The sequence below is a fragment of the Falco cherrug genome, chromosome 8 (genome assembly GCF_023634085.1).
Source record: "Falco cherrug isolate bFalChe1 chromosome 8, bFalChe1.pri, whole genome shotgun sequence".
Taxonomy (NCBI): domain Eukaryota; kingdom Metazoa; phylum Chordata; class Aves; order Falconiformes; family Falconidae; genus Falco; species Falco cherrug.
Window position 1 is genome coordinate 64,603,349 of NC_073704.1, and position 15,742 is coordinate 64,619,090.

Consider the following 15,742-nt stretch of genomic DNA (forward strand, 5'->3'; position numbering starts at 1 on the left):
GTGATTTCTCTGCGGGAACAAGAAGACCCCAAATCCTACGTGTTACCCACTCCCCTCTCCGCATGCTTTTGTTTCATGTAAGAAAAAACAGACCTAAAGAGGGGAGCGACATAGTTGCTGGGGAAGATCCCCACTCTCCCGGTGACAAGGGACATGCCCCGCAGCCAGCCGTCATGGTCTTTCCCGAAGACGCGGACCCCTTCTCCCTTCTGCAGCTCCAGCTCGTCTGGTCCATGAGCCATGTAGGAATGGAGAGCCACGCACCTGGGGAGACAGTGGGGTGATGGGGAGCGGGGCAGGAGCTGCTCCGTGCAGGATGGCTGGAGCGCACCCTGAAGCTCCCATGTTTAACTGTGCTGGGAGCTGCTGCTGCTCCGCTGAGTGGTGGCTCTTTGCCCGAAGCCTCTTCAGCCAGCACTCACATCAAATGTTGGGGTGCTGCCGTTATTGTGGAAAGAACTTGCAGGGAAGAAACCGCCTGTAACTTCAGGCCAAAGGGGATATGAGTAAGAGAAGAACCAACAGGAATGGAGAACAGATCCTGTCGATGGTTTCTGTCCCAGAAGTGCCAGCCAAGCCAGCGACAGGCGTCAGGGAGGAGAAAGCTGCTGTTCTCCACCTCGCGATTAAGGGCTCGTGTGTACCTGTCCTAAGGCAAAGCAGCATGAAAGAGCACAGGCACGATGCTCTGTCCGAACGATAGCATCAGGAATACGTTCTGCCTTTGAAGTGTGTGGTGAGCCGGAGGCCTTGCATCTGCTTGCCTTGAGCATCATCTGGAGGTTGCAGAGGCGCAGGGAGGAGCGCTGCTCTGTGGCAAGGCGCGTGAACCCCATCTTCCTCCCTTTCCTCTTCTCTGCAGAGACTGACGCCCCTGCAGAGACTAACACTGAGATCGAGTCGCTGCCACTTGGGGGCCTTTGAGAATAGAGTGGACGACAGAGGAGGTACATGGCTCTGCTCTGGGCTAGCGAGGAAACCAGGCTAGAAACTGATTTGAGATCCCCTCTAGACCTCTCTGTAGTGATTCTGGGACTATGACTAGATGATGAAGCTTTGCTCTCCACTGTGAACCACGTGTGACCACGCAGCAAAACAGGAACAAAAGAAAACAGCATATTTTTTCAAAACATTTCTGTATTTGTTCTTTAAAGAACTTTGTTTCCAGTGTAACACATCTAATTGCATTGTTGTTTTTTTTTCCAAGGGGAATGTGATCTACTCCCACATATTAATGAGTTACAGACCAGTACAGCAATTATGAAATACTATTTAAGAAATAGTAACCACAGACCTAGTTGTCTAGATAGTCCTTGACTATCTCATAACTTTTTAAAAGGTTTATCTCTCCCTGTTGTTCAGAATGATCACGTGAAAGTTTGACTTGAAACGCCTGCATTTACATGAAGTGACTTCTGTTACTTGCCCAGAGCAGGCGAGGTTCATTGTAAGGGTGTTCTTATTCCGCAGTGGCTTATCACTTTATACAGGATTCATCTTGAAGGGCAGGACATGCAGATACTGGTCTGGTATTATAGGGTTGAAAAAGGAGCTATGCAAAATAGGCAGCTGATGGAACGCTTTAACACACTCCTCATTCTGCAAATTATTGTAGGGTCCAAGGAGTTTTCTAGTGTTTAGGATTAATTGTGTGTAATAGTCTTGGGTGACCTATGCTAATGCACACAAGTAGCAAACATTATGAGCGTAGTACAGATTTATAGGTATTGCTCACGTGTACTAGTGTTTCCACAGGTCTGGCTTGATACTGTGGAGGTGCTAATTACCGTGTCGACAGCTTGTTGCTGTTTTGTTGTCATTAGGTAGCTTACTACAGTGCCAGGCTGATGAATCTTATCTGGAGGAAACCAGATCATTACAATATATAATCTGCAAATTTTAACCCTGGGAAAGTACTAAAAGATTGGATCATTCAAAACACCAGTGACCTTCACTGTTTTAAAATAAATAACTACAGGCACTTAAGGAGTAATTAGTTTCTTTAAAAAAATGTAAAACATACTGTTGACAAGTAGGCAGAACTATGTATCTGTGGATATGAAGTAAGGTAGTTATGCGCAAGGACGGTTCACCTGCTGGGAATATAATAATTTAACAGTGATATTAAGTCGCTGTGACCCCCTGCTTAGACCAGCCAAGTACATTCCTACGAGGATCTGCTTTTGGATCCAAGCCCATGGGAGCTGCACTCTGCTCTGCCTTTACCTCCCGGCATGCAAGAACCTTTAGCTGGATAAGCCTAAGGTGAAGGTACAGAAAATTACACGCCCCTCCACCCCGCCCGCATGTATCTCAGTTACGTACATATAAGCTGATATGTGATGCTGCAGATGGGGAAGAGTGACAATGGCTGCAGAGTGCCCCAGTGATCCTGGCACAGGGTAGTAAGATGCACTGACCTAGAGGGAGAAAGAAACCAATATATTAACCTGAATGTAGACTTATTTTAGCCACTGGAAGAGCAACTAAAAACACTTCACAGGCTTCATCTACCCTTCAGAAAAAAAACAAAAAACAGCAAAAAAACCCCATATCCACCACCAAAACCAAAACCCAAAGATGTTTTGGGAGAAAGATGAGTTTGGAGCATTTGGCAAACAAAAGAGCAGGCAGTAAGAGGAAGACCTTCCACTTCAACAGTGAGATGCTTTCCAGGGTATGGCCCAGTGGGACTGATGGTGCTTATCCCATGGGAACTTGTTGGGACAGGTAACCTGTGTGTGAGGAGGCTCTCACAGCAACGATGAAACAGGATAAGCTTAACTGAACAGCCGTGGATTCCAGGAGTTCAGCTTGAGCCCTAAACCTGTAACTGTTGCTCATCCTATCTGTACAAGATCCACTGGAGCAGGGGAGCACTCCTTTGCCTCTCTCCGTGTCCTCAGCGTTTTCTTGCCCCTTTTTGCTTGGCTCTGAAGAAGGTGAGTACCTCTGATTCATTGTCTCTGCTGCCTGCTTCAGAATGGGAAAGGAGCATTTCAAGCCCAGACTTTGCTAACCAGGAGGAGACAGTCACGTCTGCCAGGTGAGGGCTGGTGTAATCATTGCTGTTCTACTTGTTATGTATTTAGCTCCATCTGGGAGTATTGGCATAGTCTAAACCCTAAATAATACAGTCCTTGCCCCAGTGATCTTTTAATAACTATTATTAAAGGTATTTACTACGTCTGTGGTGTCTCGAGGAGCTCCACAGACCCATGTGTGTGTACAGTGCAGACTGTGCCGGGTAAAGGCAGCAGCTGCGCGGGCAGAGGCACTTCACCTGGGTTTGCATTTAGTTTGTGGTGGCCCTTTCCCCACCATCATTTTTCATCTATGGAGAGGTACCAGCCACCATAATGCCCCTTCTGTCCTCTTCTGGGGGCCTTTCACGTTCAAGGGAGGAACCTCAGCCCCGTTTCTGCTGTCAAGGTAACTGTGTGCCTTGAGCACACCGTGCCTGACCTGCTGCTGCAGTGGGCGAGCGCCTGGCCCCGCCGCTGCCCACCAAAGGCAAGGAGATGCCTCCTTGGACCTCCCTGCTGTGCTGGTGAGGATGCGGGCAGTGTGCTTGGCCGTTCCCCTTCCCCTGTACCTCCATGTCTCACAGGTCAGGTGACATCCACCTGCTTAGGGGGTTTCTGAGGTGAGCATGCGCTGCTGGGCATCCTCTGCCCGGCGTCCTGCTGAGCATCTGGCTGTTACCCCAGAACCTGCCTGCAGGGTGCCCCTGTTCTTCTGAGTTTGGTTTCGGTTATTTGTCCTTTGTGCTTGCTGGGCTCTGGCGTGGTCCCACCATGGGCACTGTCCCCACCTCCCATAGCGCTGATCTCTGCAGGGTTTTCACCTCCATGAGGGGACTGCAAGGAGGTGGGGCTTTTGTTCAAAGGGTGAAGGCCATGCAGTGGAAAGAATATAAGAAATTTCTGCAAACACCAGCTTCTTGTGTAAGAGCAGTGCTGCTTGCGTGCCCTGCACATTGAGGAGTAAATAGGATGACCTCTCTGAGGCTGATAAACTCTCCACCTCCATCTCCAGTGTACTGTGCAGGCTTGAGGGAGCTTCCAGATGCCAAGAACAAGATGTGGAGATGTTTCACTTGGTTGCTGGTGTAAGGTGAATTAGTGTTTTGTAGCTGGCTGATTGAGCGGTAAAAAATCAGCACTAGAGCTATTAGATATGGGAAATGTTAATTCTTTTCCAAAACCATCTGAAGAACATGCAGATAAAACCTCCTAAGCCAACTATACAAAGTGCTTCCACCAAGAAAAGCTGCTGAAGTGCATGGTGGAGGTGTAGGTCTAAGTGCCTCCTCTGCTTTTACCCCTCTGCTGGGGCTGCAGCTCCTGCTGGAAGTTTGTGTGTTGGCATCTCTGGCCTTGGAGTGCCGGTGGGTTATCTGATCTATCCGATGGGGGAATTCCTGCCATGCCAGAGGAGGAAGGTGCTGGGCTAGATCCTGTTGGGAGCTGTGTGATGGCGTGCTTTAAAGGGAATATTTTCCTTGCTGGTTGCAAACTTCTGTAGCAGTCAGGGTAGGTGGTGTTTCAATGTAAACAGAGAACTTTCTAGGGAAGGTAGTAGACCCTTCCCTTTCATGTGAAAACCCAGCTATCTTTCAAATGGCAAAAGCAAAATAATTTAAGCTGAACTTTGGTGGACAGTCTAGCTGGCCTTGTTTCTGTGCCCAGCAGCGAGGCAGGGGTTTAGCTGGTACAAGGATGAAGACATCTGTGTCCTCCAGAGGTGGTCCCTGCCGGCAGGGACCCAGCCATGGTGGTAACCCCCGCAGTTCTTGCCTTGCTCGGGGGCTCTCCGGGGGCCATGCGAGCCTGAGGAGGTGGCGGGGTCTCTCTGGCCTGGCAAGTTTGCTGTTGCCGCTCCTCAGCTGGGAGGGCCGAGTCCGTTCAGGGGATGGTGGGGCAGCGCAGCCCCCCCGCAGCTCTGGGGCGCTGGCCTGGGGGCGTCCCTCTGCTGCCCTTCCCCAGCAGCGCTGGCTTCTGAAAACAGTGAGAACAAGCGGTGCTGCTGAGCCCGGCCCAGGAAGGTCCCAGTCACTGACCCCGCTGCTCTGTGCCCACCATGCATGCTGCTCCTCCTCCTCAGTTTCTTTTCTACTTCTGCTTTTCTGGCCAGCAGCAGAGCTGGAGGCGGTGAGGGAGGGTGCTCAGCAGCGTCCTGGCCTGTTTGCGTGGGCTGGGTCTGCGGGTTTGGAGGAAAGGATGGCAGCGTTCAAACTGGCATCCTGACAATGCTCTCTTCTGCTGATCTGTCCCTTCTAAAGCAAAGAATATGTCCTGGGGTGAACTGAGCAAGTAGTTCATCCCATTTGGAATGCAGCACTATGTGCACTGGAAGGCACTAGCCAAGCTGTGCCGCTGCAGCCAGTTCCCAGCAAGGCAGGGCAGCTGGAGCAGTGTCTCTGGGGAATCTCAGCCCAGTGGAAAGTCGCTGGGCTGGGATGTGGCTGGCAGTCATGCTCTCCAGCCAAGACCACAGGACCTTTAATGATGCAAGTTGTCGGGGCTTTAATCTCTTATTCATTTCAAATCTAATTTCTAGTGGTCATGTCTGTAACACGGTGCTGAAGCACTGGCTTAGCAAGGACCTAGGGGAAAAAAAACATGACTCACCAGCTCTGTTGCTCTCCAGTAAATGAAGTTAATTAAAAAAACCCAGCAACTATAGCTTCTGTCTCTGGACCCAGAGTGGCAGGTCAGCTTCAAACCATCTTTGTGTTCTTCATTTTCTAGTCCAGGTAGGGTCAGACTAGGCTCTCATATAATCAAAGGTGACTGGAAATTATAATTCCGTTTTAATAGTTTTCATAATCAAAACCTTCAGAATTTGGGGATTTGGAGTTTCTTTTTCCTGCATTGGAGCAAAATTACAACCTTTTGCTGGTTGTCCTGATGGAACTGTGCTGAAATGTCCACCTCTGGATGGAAAGCTTAATGTTTTTTCTCTCTCTGTTCCCCCTCTTCGTGGAAGCAGCAATCCTTTCAGAGCCTGCATCAAAGCTGGTTTTGAATTTTCAACAGAGAAGAAAAAAGGTTGAATGAAATATTTTCTAGCCACATAAAACTGATTTCAGTACTCACTTTTGCTGATCTCCTGTGAATACCTTGCAAGCCCTTGTAAGTACAAAGAGTTTTGTTTCCTGCTTCTCCTTAAATCCCTCTCTTACTCCATCTCCCCACCTAGCTTGTCACCAACATGATTTCTAGCTTGGCTCCTCTCTACAGTGCCCTGCTGACTCAGGCAATTCCCTGTCGAGAGTGTTCATGAGATGCCTTGTGGGGAGGAGGATTTTCCCCACTGCATCACGGGGCAGCCGGTGCTCTTGGTGCTGCTGAAAGTTGGATCCCGCCAGTTTCAGATCATTTATTGCATAGAAAAGCCAAATGTACTAGAAGGCAGATGCCGGGTTTATCAGCTCACTTGAACGAGCAGCAAAGGGTAGCAGCAGCTCTTAGCCAGATGTTCCCTGACCCACGTACCGGCCAGCCCAGCGGGATAAGCTCAGCTGGGACCGGGAAGAGCTTCCTGCAGCTGCTGGTGCTTTCTGCTGGACGCGGCAAGGGAGGGCGCAGCTCGGTAGTGCTTGCTCCCCTTGCCCCGGCAGTCAGGGCTTGCACAACAGGCACATGCACAGACACGGTGCACCACAAGCCCTGCAAACTGGTTCTGGCTCCCGCCTGAGCCTGGCTTGGCACCTGGAAGGGGAAGGAAGAGCAGGAGGAGGGCTGGCGGCAGGGCTGGCTGCTGCCGGTTCTTCCCTTTTATGGGCTGAAATGAGTCCGACCTGGGCCTTGGTGGTGGAAATGCCAGGCAGGCAGACGCGTTGTGGTTTGGAAAGCCATACAAGCACCTAGCACAGCCTCTTCAGCTTCGCTTCTTAAGCCGTGCTTTGTTGCGGTGTGTGCCCAAGGTGCAGCCCCTCCTGCTCCCTCTCCCCTCACCAAGCACCAGCATCGCTCGAGACGTGATGCCATGGGGGAATGTGTCACGCACAGGGTGCTTTGGGGGATGCTAATGATCTCTTCTGTCCCCCTCAGGCATGTGTAGTCTTATAGCATAGGGAAAATGTCACATAACTACATGCTACTGGAAAAATACCACTTTTTTTGACCCCTACCCCAAAGAAAGCAATGAATGCATCCATTCAAAATGTGTGGAATCTTTTTTTTCTAAATTACCTGATCCAAACGTATGTTCAGTATCTGTCTGGAAGCCTGTCCTGGAAGAGGCGATGGATTTAAATGCTCAGGTAGTTTCAGGGTTCCATGTTTTCCAGTTTGATGGCTGAGGTTGCTCTCCTGCCCCATCCTCAAGTGATGGCTGCTGCTAGACACCCCCTCCTGTGATCCTAACCCTCACTAGTGCTAAACCTGGTCGCAGCACAGCTCCTTTCCTTCCACCTGCTCTTGTGGGGCCTTAAATCCTTGTCTTGAACTGGGAATGAAACGGGGTCGTTGCCTGAAAGGACACAAGAGCCCCGAGTGCTCGGTGGAGGGTGCGCTCCTGGCGAGCGGGTGCCTGCCCGGCGCGGAGGCGGGCGCGGGGCTGCGCTGCTGCTGCTGGGGCAGCTCCTTTCGTGGGTGGAGAAAAGCTCCGGTGTTCGGGTGCGGAGCCCAGGGGCCTGGGATGCTCTCAGATTTCTCAGGGCTCCGCATGGAGCCCCAGATGGGGAGGCAGGCTTTCCCTGGCTCCCAGGGAGGGCGGATGCTGTGGTGCGCATTCCTTCTGCCAGTGATTCATCCTCTAACCATGCGCAGCCTCCGTGGCTTCGCCTGCCATCTCGGGCAGGCTGCTGCCTTCCCACACCGTCCCTCTGCTCCGTGGAGGACGATGTCAGCGCTGGCGGCCAGGGGGGCACTTTCCACCCCCCCATCGCCCGGCCTTTCTGGTATACCTCACCCTTGCCTGCCAGCTGAGGTTATCCAATGTTGGGCTTGGTTCTCCTGGGATAATTCCCACTTAACTGGTTAAATCCTTGCCTACTTCATTCTCGCAAATTGTTCAGTCTTGCACAGCGGGTGTCGGGAGCTCCTCGCAGGGGCTGTGCTGTTTGGGGCTGGCTCCTGGGGGTTCAAGAGCGGCCACCGCTGCTCCCGCCGCAGCACAGCCGTGTGTGAGTGCAGGCGCGGCACCGGGTCAGCCCTGGGCAGGGTTTCAGCCCAGAGTCAGAAAGGCTGAGCGGTGCTGTAGACTCAGCTCCATCTGCTGCACCATATTTGTGACCACCCACAAAGATCCAGGCTACTCAACTTCTGCAGGCTTAGCGGGGAGCACGAAAATGCACGGAAGCAATTAAGGGTGTGATTCAACCCACTCTTTACTATATTGCTAATAACAGAAGACCCCAGCTTGGAACTTGTACTCCAGGGCTGGCAGTAGGCACGGAACTGCTCCTTGCTTCCAAACTTTTATCTGGAGTAGTTTAAACCCAAGAAACATTGATCTTTTCCTTTCAAGTAATGTTGTGTATATAAAACCAATTGCCATGGAACAACCATACTTTTGGAGATGCACTGCAGTTTTTCCAAAGTCTTAGCACTTGCTGTCAAAGCTGAACTTCCACCAGAAGCTGCTGAGTGGGGCAGACCAGCCCTCGGGATCGGCATCAGCTCTTGTCTCTCCTATTATTCCTCAATGCTGCAACTTTGTTCTGATCATGTGAGCTGCCTTATCAACACGTTCACCCCCACAGCTTTTGCATCTGATTAATATTAGGAGGAAGGATGAGTGACCTCACTGGGATATGGCCAGCATGGTCCAGCCTGTCAGCGTGTATCTGGGCTTGCAGAGGAGTCACAACTTTGCAGGTCAGTCATTGCAACGCAAACCCGGAGATGGAAAAAGGAAAAGCTGCAACCTGTGTGGCCCTGTGAACAAGAGGGATCCTCCTGCAGCCCTCTGGGAGATAACCCGTTGTTTAGAAGAAAGGAAACACCAACCCTTCCAGGGCACAGCGTTAACATGTTCCCTCTATTGCTTCTGCTATTGACAATAGTTCACACTGAGATGTTTCTGGTAAAATTATATTGGGTTCGCGAGACATGATACCATTTCAATTGAATTACAGTTCTATTGTAAGGCTTCATTTCCTCTCACATAAAACAGGATCTAACATCCAAGGCTTTTTGCAGGCTATTGCTAAGTACAAAATGCCTACTGGGTTTTATTGCAGACACTGAACTACCAGGGGCTGGCTTATTGCTTTATAAAACGTTAGAGCAACCTTGAATATGAAAGATGTCATATAAATCTAAACAAAACCTTTTTTTCTCCCATTTCAGATGATCTGTGAAGATTCTGTATTGAGATCTTTAGTCAGAGTGTGAAGAAGGAATAAGAATCTTTTGCCTCCTAAAGTAAGGAGCAGATATACTCCAAAAGGTCAGTCTATGTTTATTATCTCGGCCACAGGTTCATCTTCTCTCAGCACAGTCCTGGGTTCAGAGCAGGCTGGCAGGGACCCATGGGGTGCCCCCTGCCCCAGCAGGAGCTGCCCTGGCAGGAGCCGGTGCCCGGGAGGAGGTGGGCAGGTGCAGGCAGAGGCTGCCGTGGGCTGTGGCAGAGACCCCGACTGCTTTTCAGAAGGGCTGACAGCCCTGGTTAGAAGAAGCAGGAGGCTTCTTCATTATGTCTGTAGATGTTGTAACACTGCTGAGGTGACATTGTGTGAGGAAGCCTGTTCTGTAGGCAGTTTGCCTTTGGAGACAACTTTGTGTTTTAGGGTACAGTAATGGAGCTCTGTGCCTCCGCAACGCCTTCGTGTGCCCCAGCGGGCAGAGTAAAGGTGGTGGTTATAGATACCCAAATGTGAGCGCCAGGGCTGAGATTTCAGGCAGCGATTAAACTTGATAAATTTTTTCAATTAAGCCCAATGCTTACCGTTAAGGATGAGCATTGGGGATGCCGGGGACTCTTTATATGCTTGAGACTTTACCAGAAAAATTGAAATACCAATTATTAACAAGAGCAGGTTTCTCCTTTCCTTTTAAGCATAGGGGTTAGATGAAAAAGCTGTGCAAGCAATCCCTGGCAGTACAGATCCGCTCAGCACAGGGCAGCCTCCTCACCGATCTTACTGGGCATTTATTTGCTCATAACTCAGGGCCTGATTCTGCAGGTCCTGCCATGCCAGTGCAACTTAATTCTGTGAGGAGCTCAGAAAGGCTCATCATCAAAGCAACACAGGTGAACATGGGCAATGGCTGGTTTTAGCTTTAATTTTGCAAATGCTGAGAACTGCAGAACTATCTGGTTTTGATCTACATCTTGATGTGACAAAACAGATGTTTGCTTGCAGTGTGAATCCAAGCACACACACACGTGCATGTCTGAATGGACTGAGGCTCCATTAGCTCCCTTGGGAAGTCACGTTCCTTACTTCCTAAAATGAAAAATATTTTATTTTGCAAATTAAGCTCTCTGTTTTCTCCCCCTCTGCACATGGAGCTCACCGCAGTAGGGCAGAAATCAGAATGGGAATGTGCTTTACCAATGTGCTTTGATAACGGATTTTCTCTTTTGATTAATTCCCTTGGGCCCCTGAACTCTGAAGACAGACCTTTCAGATTCAAAAAGAGTGGAAAAAAATCCCAGGCAGCCTGATGTGGGTGACATCTCTTACTGATGCTATCAGCACAGGTGCTTTGCCTTTGCATGTGTATGCTTTTTGCATTGCCACCTGCACATGGAGTATCCCTACCCAGGACCTGCATTTTGGACTCATACTGTTCCCACAGCATCCATGCTGCCACTTCCTTACCTGGAGAGGGCTGCTGCAGGGAAACTGTGCTTTCTCGCTGCTCTGGGTGGCCACGGTGGGGTTGCTGGAGCTGATGAGCACGGGGGAGCTGATCTCCAGCGCCTGCCGCTCAGCAGGCGCGTGGACTATCCGGTTGAGGGTGTTCAGGGCAGTGGTGATGGAGAACTGCCGCAGGCTCTTGCACCTGGAGTCGGGCACCTTGGGGAAAGCTGGTGAATCCGCGCCCTTTGCTTTGGGAGATGCCGTTCGGAGGGATGTGCACTTAAACTGAGGGGACCAGTGGCTTTTGCTGGTCTGCAGGAGTTGCCTTGCAGTGGTGTTTGGCTGGAAGAGACAAAGGGAGATGTGATGGCATGCTTCAGAAGTTACGCCTGGCACAGCCCAGCACCTGCTCAGTTGTTCCTTTTTCCTCTCTTTTCCTACCTGGCAGCAGAGCTGCCAGCAGATTTCAGATGATGTTACAGGTGATCTTTAAAAACCCGTGGCTCAGTCGTTTCCCTGGTATGTTTTCAGTAACAAATCCCGAATGCAAAATTACTGATGCAAAGCTGACAGCAAAATTGAAACTGGTTTGAAAAATGTGTTGCTTAGACAACATGTTACTGAAGCTGAGCGTTCCCCCCCTGCCCAGTACTTTACAGGAAGCTTTTTTCCTGTCAAACCCTTTGGCTTGCAGAGGTATAAGGAGAGCTGGCTGACTCTCTAGCAGCATTATAAAAAATTAACTCTAAATTAGAAGGGACATTTGGGCACATCTTTCTTTTCTACTTTGTGCTGGCATGCTTAGGTGTGACTGGCAGCAGGGTGTCAGTGCCCTGCAGCTGACTCGAAGTCAAGAGCTTGGAGAAGCCCTCACTGATGGTGACTTTCCCAGCAGAAGTAAAGCCACCCAGTTACGTCTCTGTAGGTCTAAACGTTCATGGCTTGGTCCTGCTTCCATTGAAAGCCTGGCTCATTAACCACTGGGTTTAATGAGGGAAGAGTCAGGCCCTGAGTCTGCATACAGGCAACGTTCAAACAGTATTTCTTGGGAACTGCTGATCATACAGTATTAATAGCAAAGGGCATGTGGTGACAGTGTTTTTTACCACGATGACTGCCAGAGGAATTAATCATGATTTACTGCTGACATTAACGAATTGCAAAACTTTGAGATTCTCACCCACTCATATGAGGCAATGTGCCCGACTCCTGGGATGGACAAGGCTGACTCTAACGCAGGAGAGGTACAGGTGTCTGTCAAGCATTATGATTTTAAAGCAGGGATTGTTTTCACATTTCCCTCCTCCTCACTCCTTAAAGCAAGGTTTAAAAACCATATTGTGTGCATCTGTACATATATAAGATAGCAATATTGTCATTTTTGTATGTAATTAAACTTTAGCCTAAACTGGAAACATTTTCCTGCCTTCTCTAAACACCAGGAGACACGATAAAATGGAGCATAAACCTAAGTGTCAAAGCCAAGAAAAGCCTGGCATCTCCCAAAACAGACCTACCTTTGCCTTCTCCATAATTAATTTCTAATTCCTTCGTGGCTTTATGTGGCCCTAACTAACTTATTTCTGTTAACTCCAGACTTAAGTAATTACTGAAACGAAAATGATTTCATTAAATGAAAAGACATTTTACAAAATGTATGAGAGCTTCAAATAAGATGTTTTACTAGTATCCTTTTATAAAATAGCCACAAAGAAGTGCTTGCTGTAATTATGGTGATTACAAGTATTAATTTTATTTCTAGGAATTCTTGTTGGTGCCACTTACACCCTGCATCTCAAGCTAAACGGCAGGAATACAATTAATGTCTAGACCAGTGCTAACGAAGTTCTGTCAGGGAGCGGGTGGCTTAAAGGTCTGCAGAACTGGAGTGCTGGGGATGCGACCCGTGATGTGCTGGTGGTGGCTGGGAGCCACTGTGCCCAGCCAACACCCCTGCAGCCCCCATGCAGCCCCGGGAAGCAGCTGGGGGGGGGCTCACAGGGCAGATCCACGCAGAGCAGAGCTACACAGGAGCTGGCTACAACAGAACCTGCTAAAAATGCAGTTTTGATGTTTTGCCTGAATTTTCCATTTTTGTCCCTGATTTTTTTGTCACTGTGGAGGCTTTGCGGCGGTGAGGGACAGCTGTTGGCTGGCTACCCGCAGGGCTGGGGCAGGGGGCCCTGCCAGGCTGGAGCGGGGCTCTGCCCATGGGTGCTGGCACCAGCCACTGCCCGGCATGGCATTGGGTGGGCACGGTGGCGGTGGGGCTGTACCCCCAAAATGGGGAAGGGCCAGCCCTGCTTTGTCACCTAACGTGCCCTCTGTTCCCATCAGCCCTGCGAGGGTGGTGATGCTGTCACCCTGGAGGGCAGGAACATGGTGTCACCCGCCCTCCCTTGCGGCAGAGGTGGGTGCCAGGGTGGGAGAGGGCTCACCCTGCCATTTCGCAGAGCGGCCTCATCGAACACCCACCGTGGCGCGGTCCTGTCGGGTCCTGTTCAGCACAGATTTTGGTGTCTGTGTGTTCTGAAATGCCACCTTGTCTGGCCTAACTCAGCACAAAGCTCAAACTTGCTTTTAATTTAAAGGCAGGAGCGTGGCTGAACCGGGACTGTGGACACGAGTCTGAGGGTGAGGGCATGAGAAGCCTTTGACTTGCTGGGTGGTTTCCATGGCGTGGAAATGCCTCTGTAATTGCCACGCACACAACTAATAATACAAGTAGCACTGTAGCTAGGAAGCAAGAGAAAAACCCCTATGTAAGTGCAGAGGCAGTTGGTGTCATACTGCTGAGAACTTCCCATCTCTATTTCAGCAGCCGAGATCACCTGACATTTGCTGGAGTAAGGTATTTGAAATAATGCAGAGGAAAAAAAGCTAGTTTGTATTGACTGATAGGTACATCTCTTTGGAAAGATTTACACTCCTGAGCAGCCCAGCAGAAGTAAATTTTGTTAACTTTGAAGATGTTTTCATTTCATCTTGTTAAGGATATCTGCCTTGGGGGGGGGGGGGAATAAAGAGAATTTACAGAAAAAAATTCATGTTTTTCTCCCTTCTAAACTAACATGCCGAGTGCTGCCACTGCCTCGAGGTTACTGCAGAAGGGAGTTGCTGAAGTGACTCCTTCAGCCTTTGTAATTTCGTACGGTAACAACCGACCACTGTCACAAAGCAGGGGGACAGGAAGATGCTCTTGCCATTTTGCAGAAGCGTCTGTTTGTTTAGATGTGTGCTAACTCCCCACGTGTGAACTTTGCTGTGGGAGTGGAGATGAGCACAGCCTCCTGATGCAAATAAACAGAATGAGTAAGCTGTGAAACAAAGGCAAATTGAGTGAAAGAGAAAAAACAAGTGAACGCAGACAGCAGAAAACCAAGGCAGGTGCCTCCTGCTAATAAGTGAATCCAAATGACAAAGGGAGGATTGCTGGCTGCCTGGCATCTCTGCATCTGCACTAGCAAGTTGAGCACCCACATTTTATAGAGCTGCTGGTGATGTAATGCTGCTGCTCTGAATGGACTTCTCTCTGTCAGTTCCTCCCCTTGATCATAAGCCACAACTGGCTCTCAGCTGTTTGATTTCTCTTGCCCCCTGCTAGCCACTCCACATCCAGCATGGACTCCCTGGGGAACCTGGCCTGGGCCACAGCCTCTCTCTCCTGCCTCTTCCCACCCATTAGAGCAGCTGTGCTGCTGGCTGGACGGAGAAAGAGATGACTTCTCTGCGAGGACACTGATGCCTCTGGACAGCACTTGCTGTTCTGCTCTGCCGTGCCTCACCTCGTTCTGACACTACAGGGGCAGCTGACTTTGCTGGGAGGTGCAGTTACTCAGAAGAGTGTGTCCTCTAACAGAGTAGAGGCAAGCTCTGTAGCCTTTGGGGAATAAAGGGAAATATAGTAAAAATTCAGCTCTGCAAATCCATGCCTCCAGTAGGCTGGGTATGTTCAAGCTGCATAAATGATGTATCCCCAGACCTGGAAGCAATTTTCTTTACTATGTCAGTAGGTGTCTTCTAGAGATCCTGGAGTGTTTTGGTCAAGAGAGAGCAGACTGCCACCGTTGGCCACTCCTCATCAGCAACAGCAGCATGATTAGAAGCTGAGCTGAGGGACTGCAATCGCTGCTCGTAGCAGGCACTAGCATCCCTCTCTGGATGCCCCCATCCTGCACGTACCCCCATGAGGCAGTCCTAGGAGGTTTAACTGCTGGTGGCAGTGTCTGAGCGGGCTTGGGAACCTCACTGATTTCCAAAGGGGAGCTCCTATGGAGTTGGGGAGTAGCAGAACAGCACACAGCCTAAAGAAGAAAAGCGCCCAGCCCAGCTGCTGTGGGGTGCTGTTACCTTATGAAACGTCAGGCAGTCCTTGTTTTCAGTCTTATCCCTGCTCCTCAGGTCAAAGCTGTAGAGTGCTCTGCCAAGGGGTGCTGGCAGGGGCAGGTGCTTGATGACTTGCACGGAGCTGGCTGGGAAAACGCCGCTGATCCCGTTGACCTCCCCCAGATACCAGTTCTCGTCCAGCTGACGGAGCAGCATGATGATGTCCCCCTTGTTGAACCTTAGCTCCCCGGGGTTGTGCCCTCGGTAGGTGTACAGGGCCTTGGCTCTTGGGACCTGTGGGATGAGAAACAGCCCTTGCAGTTCATCTGTGACAGCAATACTCACCATAGACAGAATTCCCCAAAAGCTTTCCCCAAAAATAATTACTGGGAAAATTTTAGAGGTCTAAGGCTTAAGCATGCATTTGCTGGGATTAACTACCCACATCCTTTCTTGATTTGTTTTTCTAATGAAGACAAGCTCCAAAATACTTATGCTAAATTTCTATCAAGATGAAAAGCAGGCTGAACTTGTTTAAGAATATTAAGAAACAATTAATGCCTTAAACTAGTCTTCCCATGGGATCTTATTGCCTGCTATATGGCCTCCTCTAATACAATGTCTATTTTAATGAACCCAAGTATTTCTATTTCA

The 15,742-nt window shown here is 49.8% G+C and overlaps 1 protein-coding gene and 1 long non-coding RNA gene across 2 annotated transcripts in view; one reads left to right on the plus strand and one right to left on the minus strand.

The window, feature by feature from the left end:
• Positions 1-15,742, minus strand: part of SH3RF2 (SH3 domain containing ring finger 2) — a 44,929-nt gene that overhangs the window by 10,229 nt on the left and 18,958 nt on the right. Inside the window, exons 2-5 of the mRNA XM_005440750.3 lie at positions 15,113-15,382; positions 10,781-11,104; positions 2,326-2,420; positions 94-264 (exon numbers count right to left, since the gene is read on the minus strand). Coding sequence (XP_005440807.3) covers positions 94-264; positions 2,326-2,420; positions 10,781-11,104; positions 15,113-15,382 — 860 coding nt within the window. The remainder of the gene's footprint in view (positions 1-93; positions 265-2,325; positions 2,421-10,780; positions 11,105-15,112; positions 15,383-15,742) is intronic.
• Positions 2,256-15,742, plus strand: part of LOC129736663 (uncharacterized) — a 29,972-nt gene continuing 16,485 nt past the window's right edge. Inside the window, exon 1 of the long non-coding RNA XR_008733602.1 lies at positions 2,256-9,402. This is a non-coding gene — a long non-coding RNA (uncharacterized LOC129736663). The remainder of the gene's footprint in view (positions 9,403-15,742) is intronic.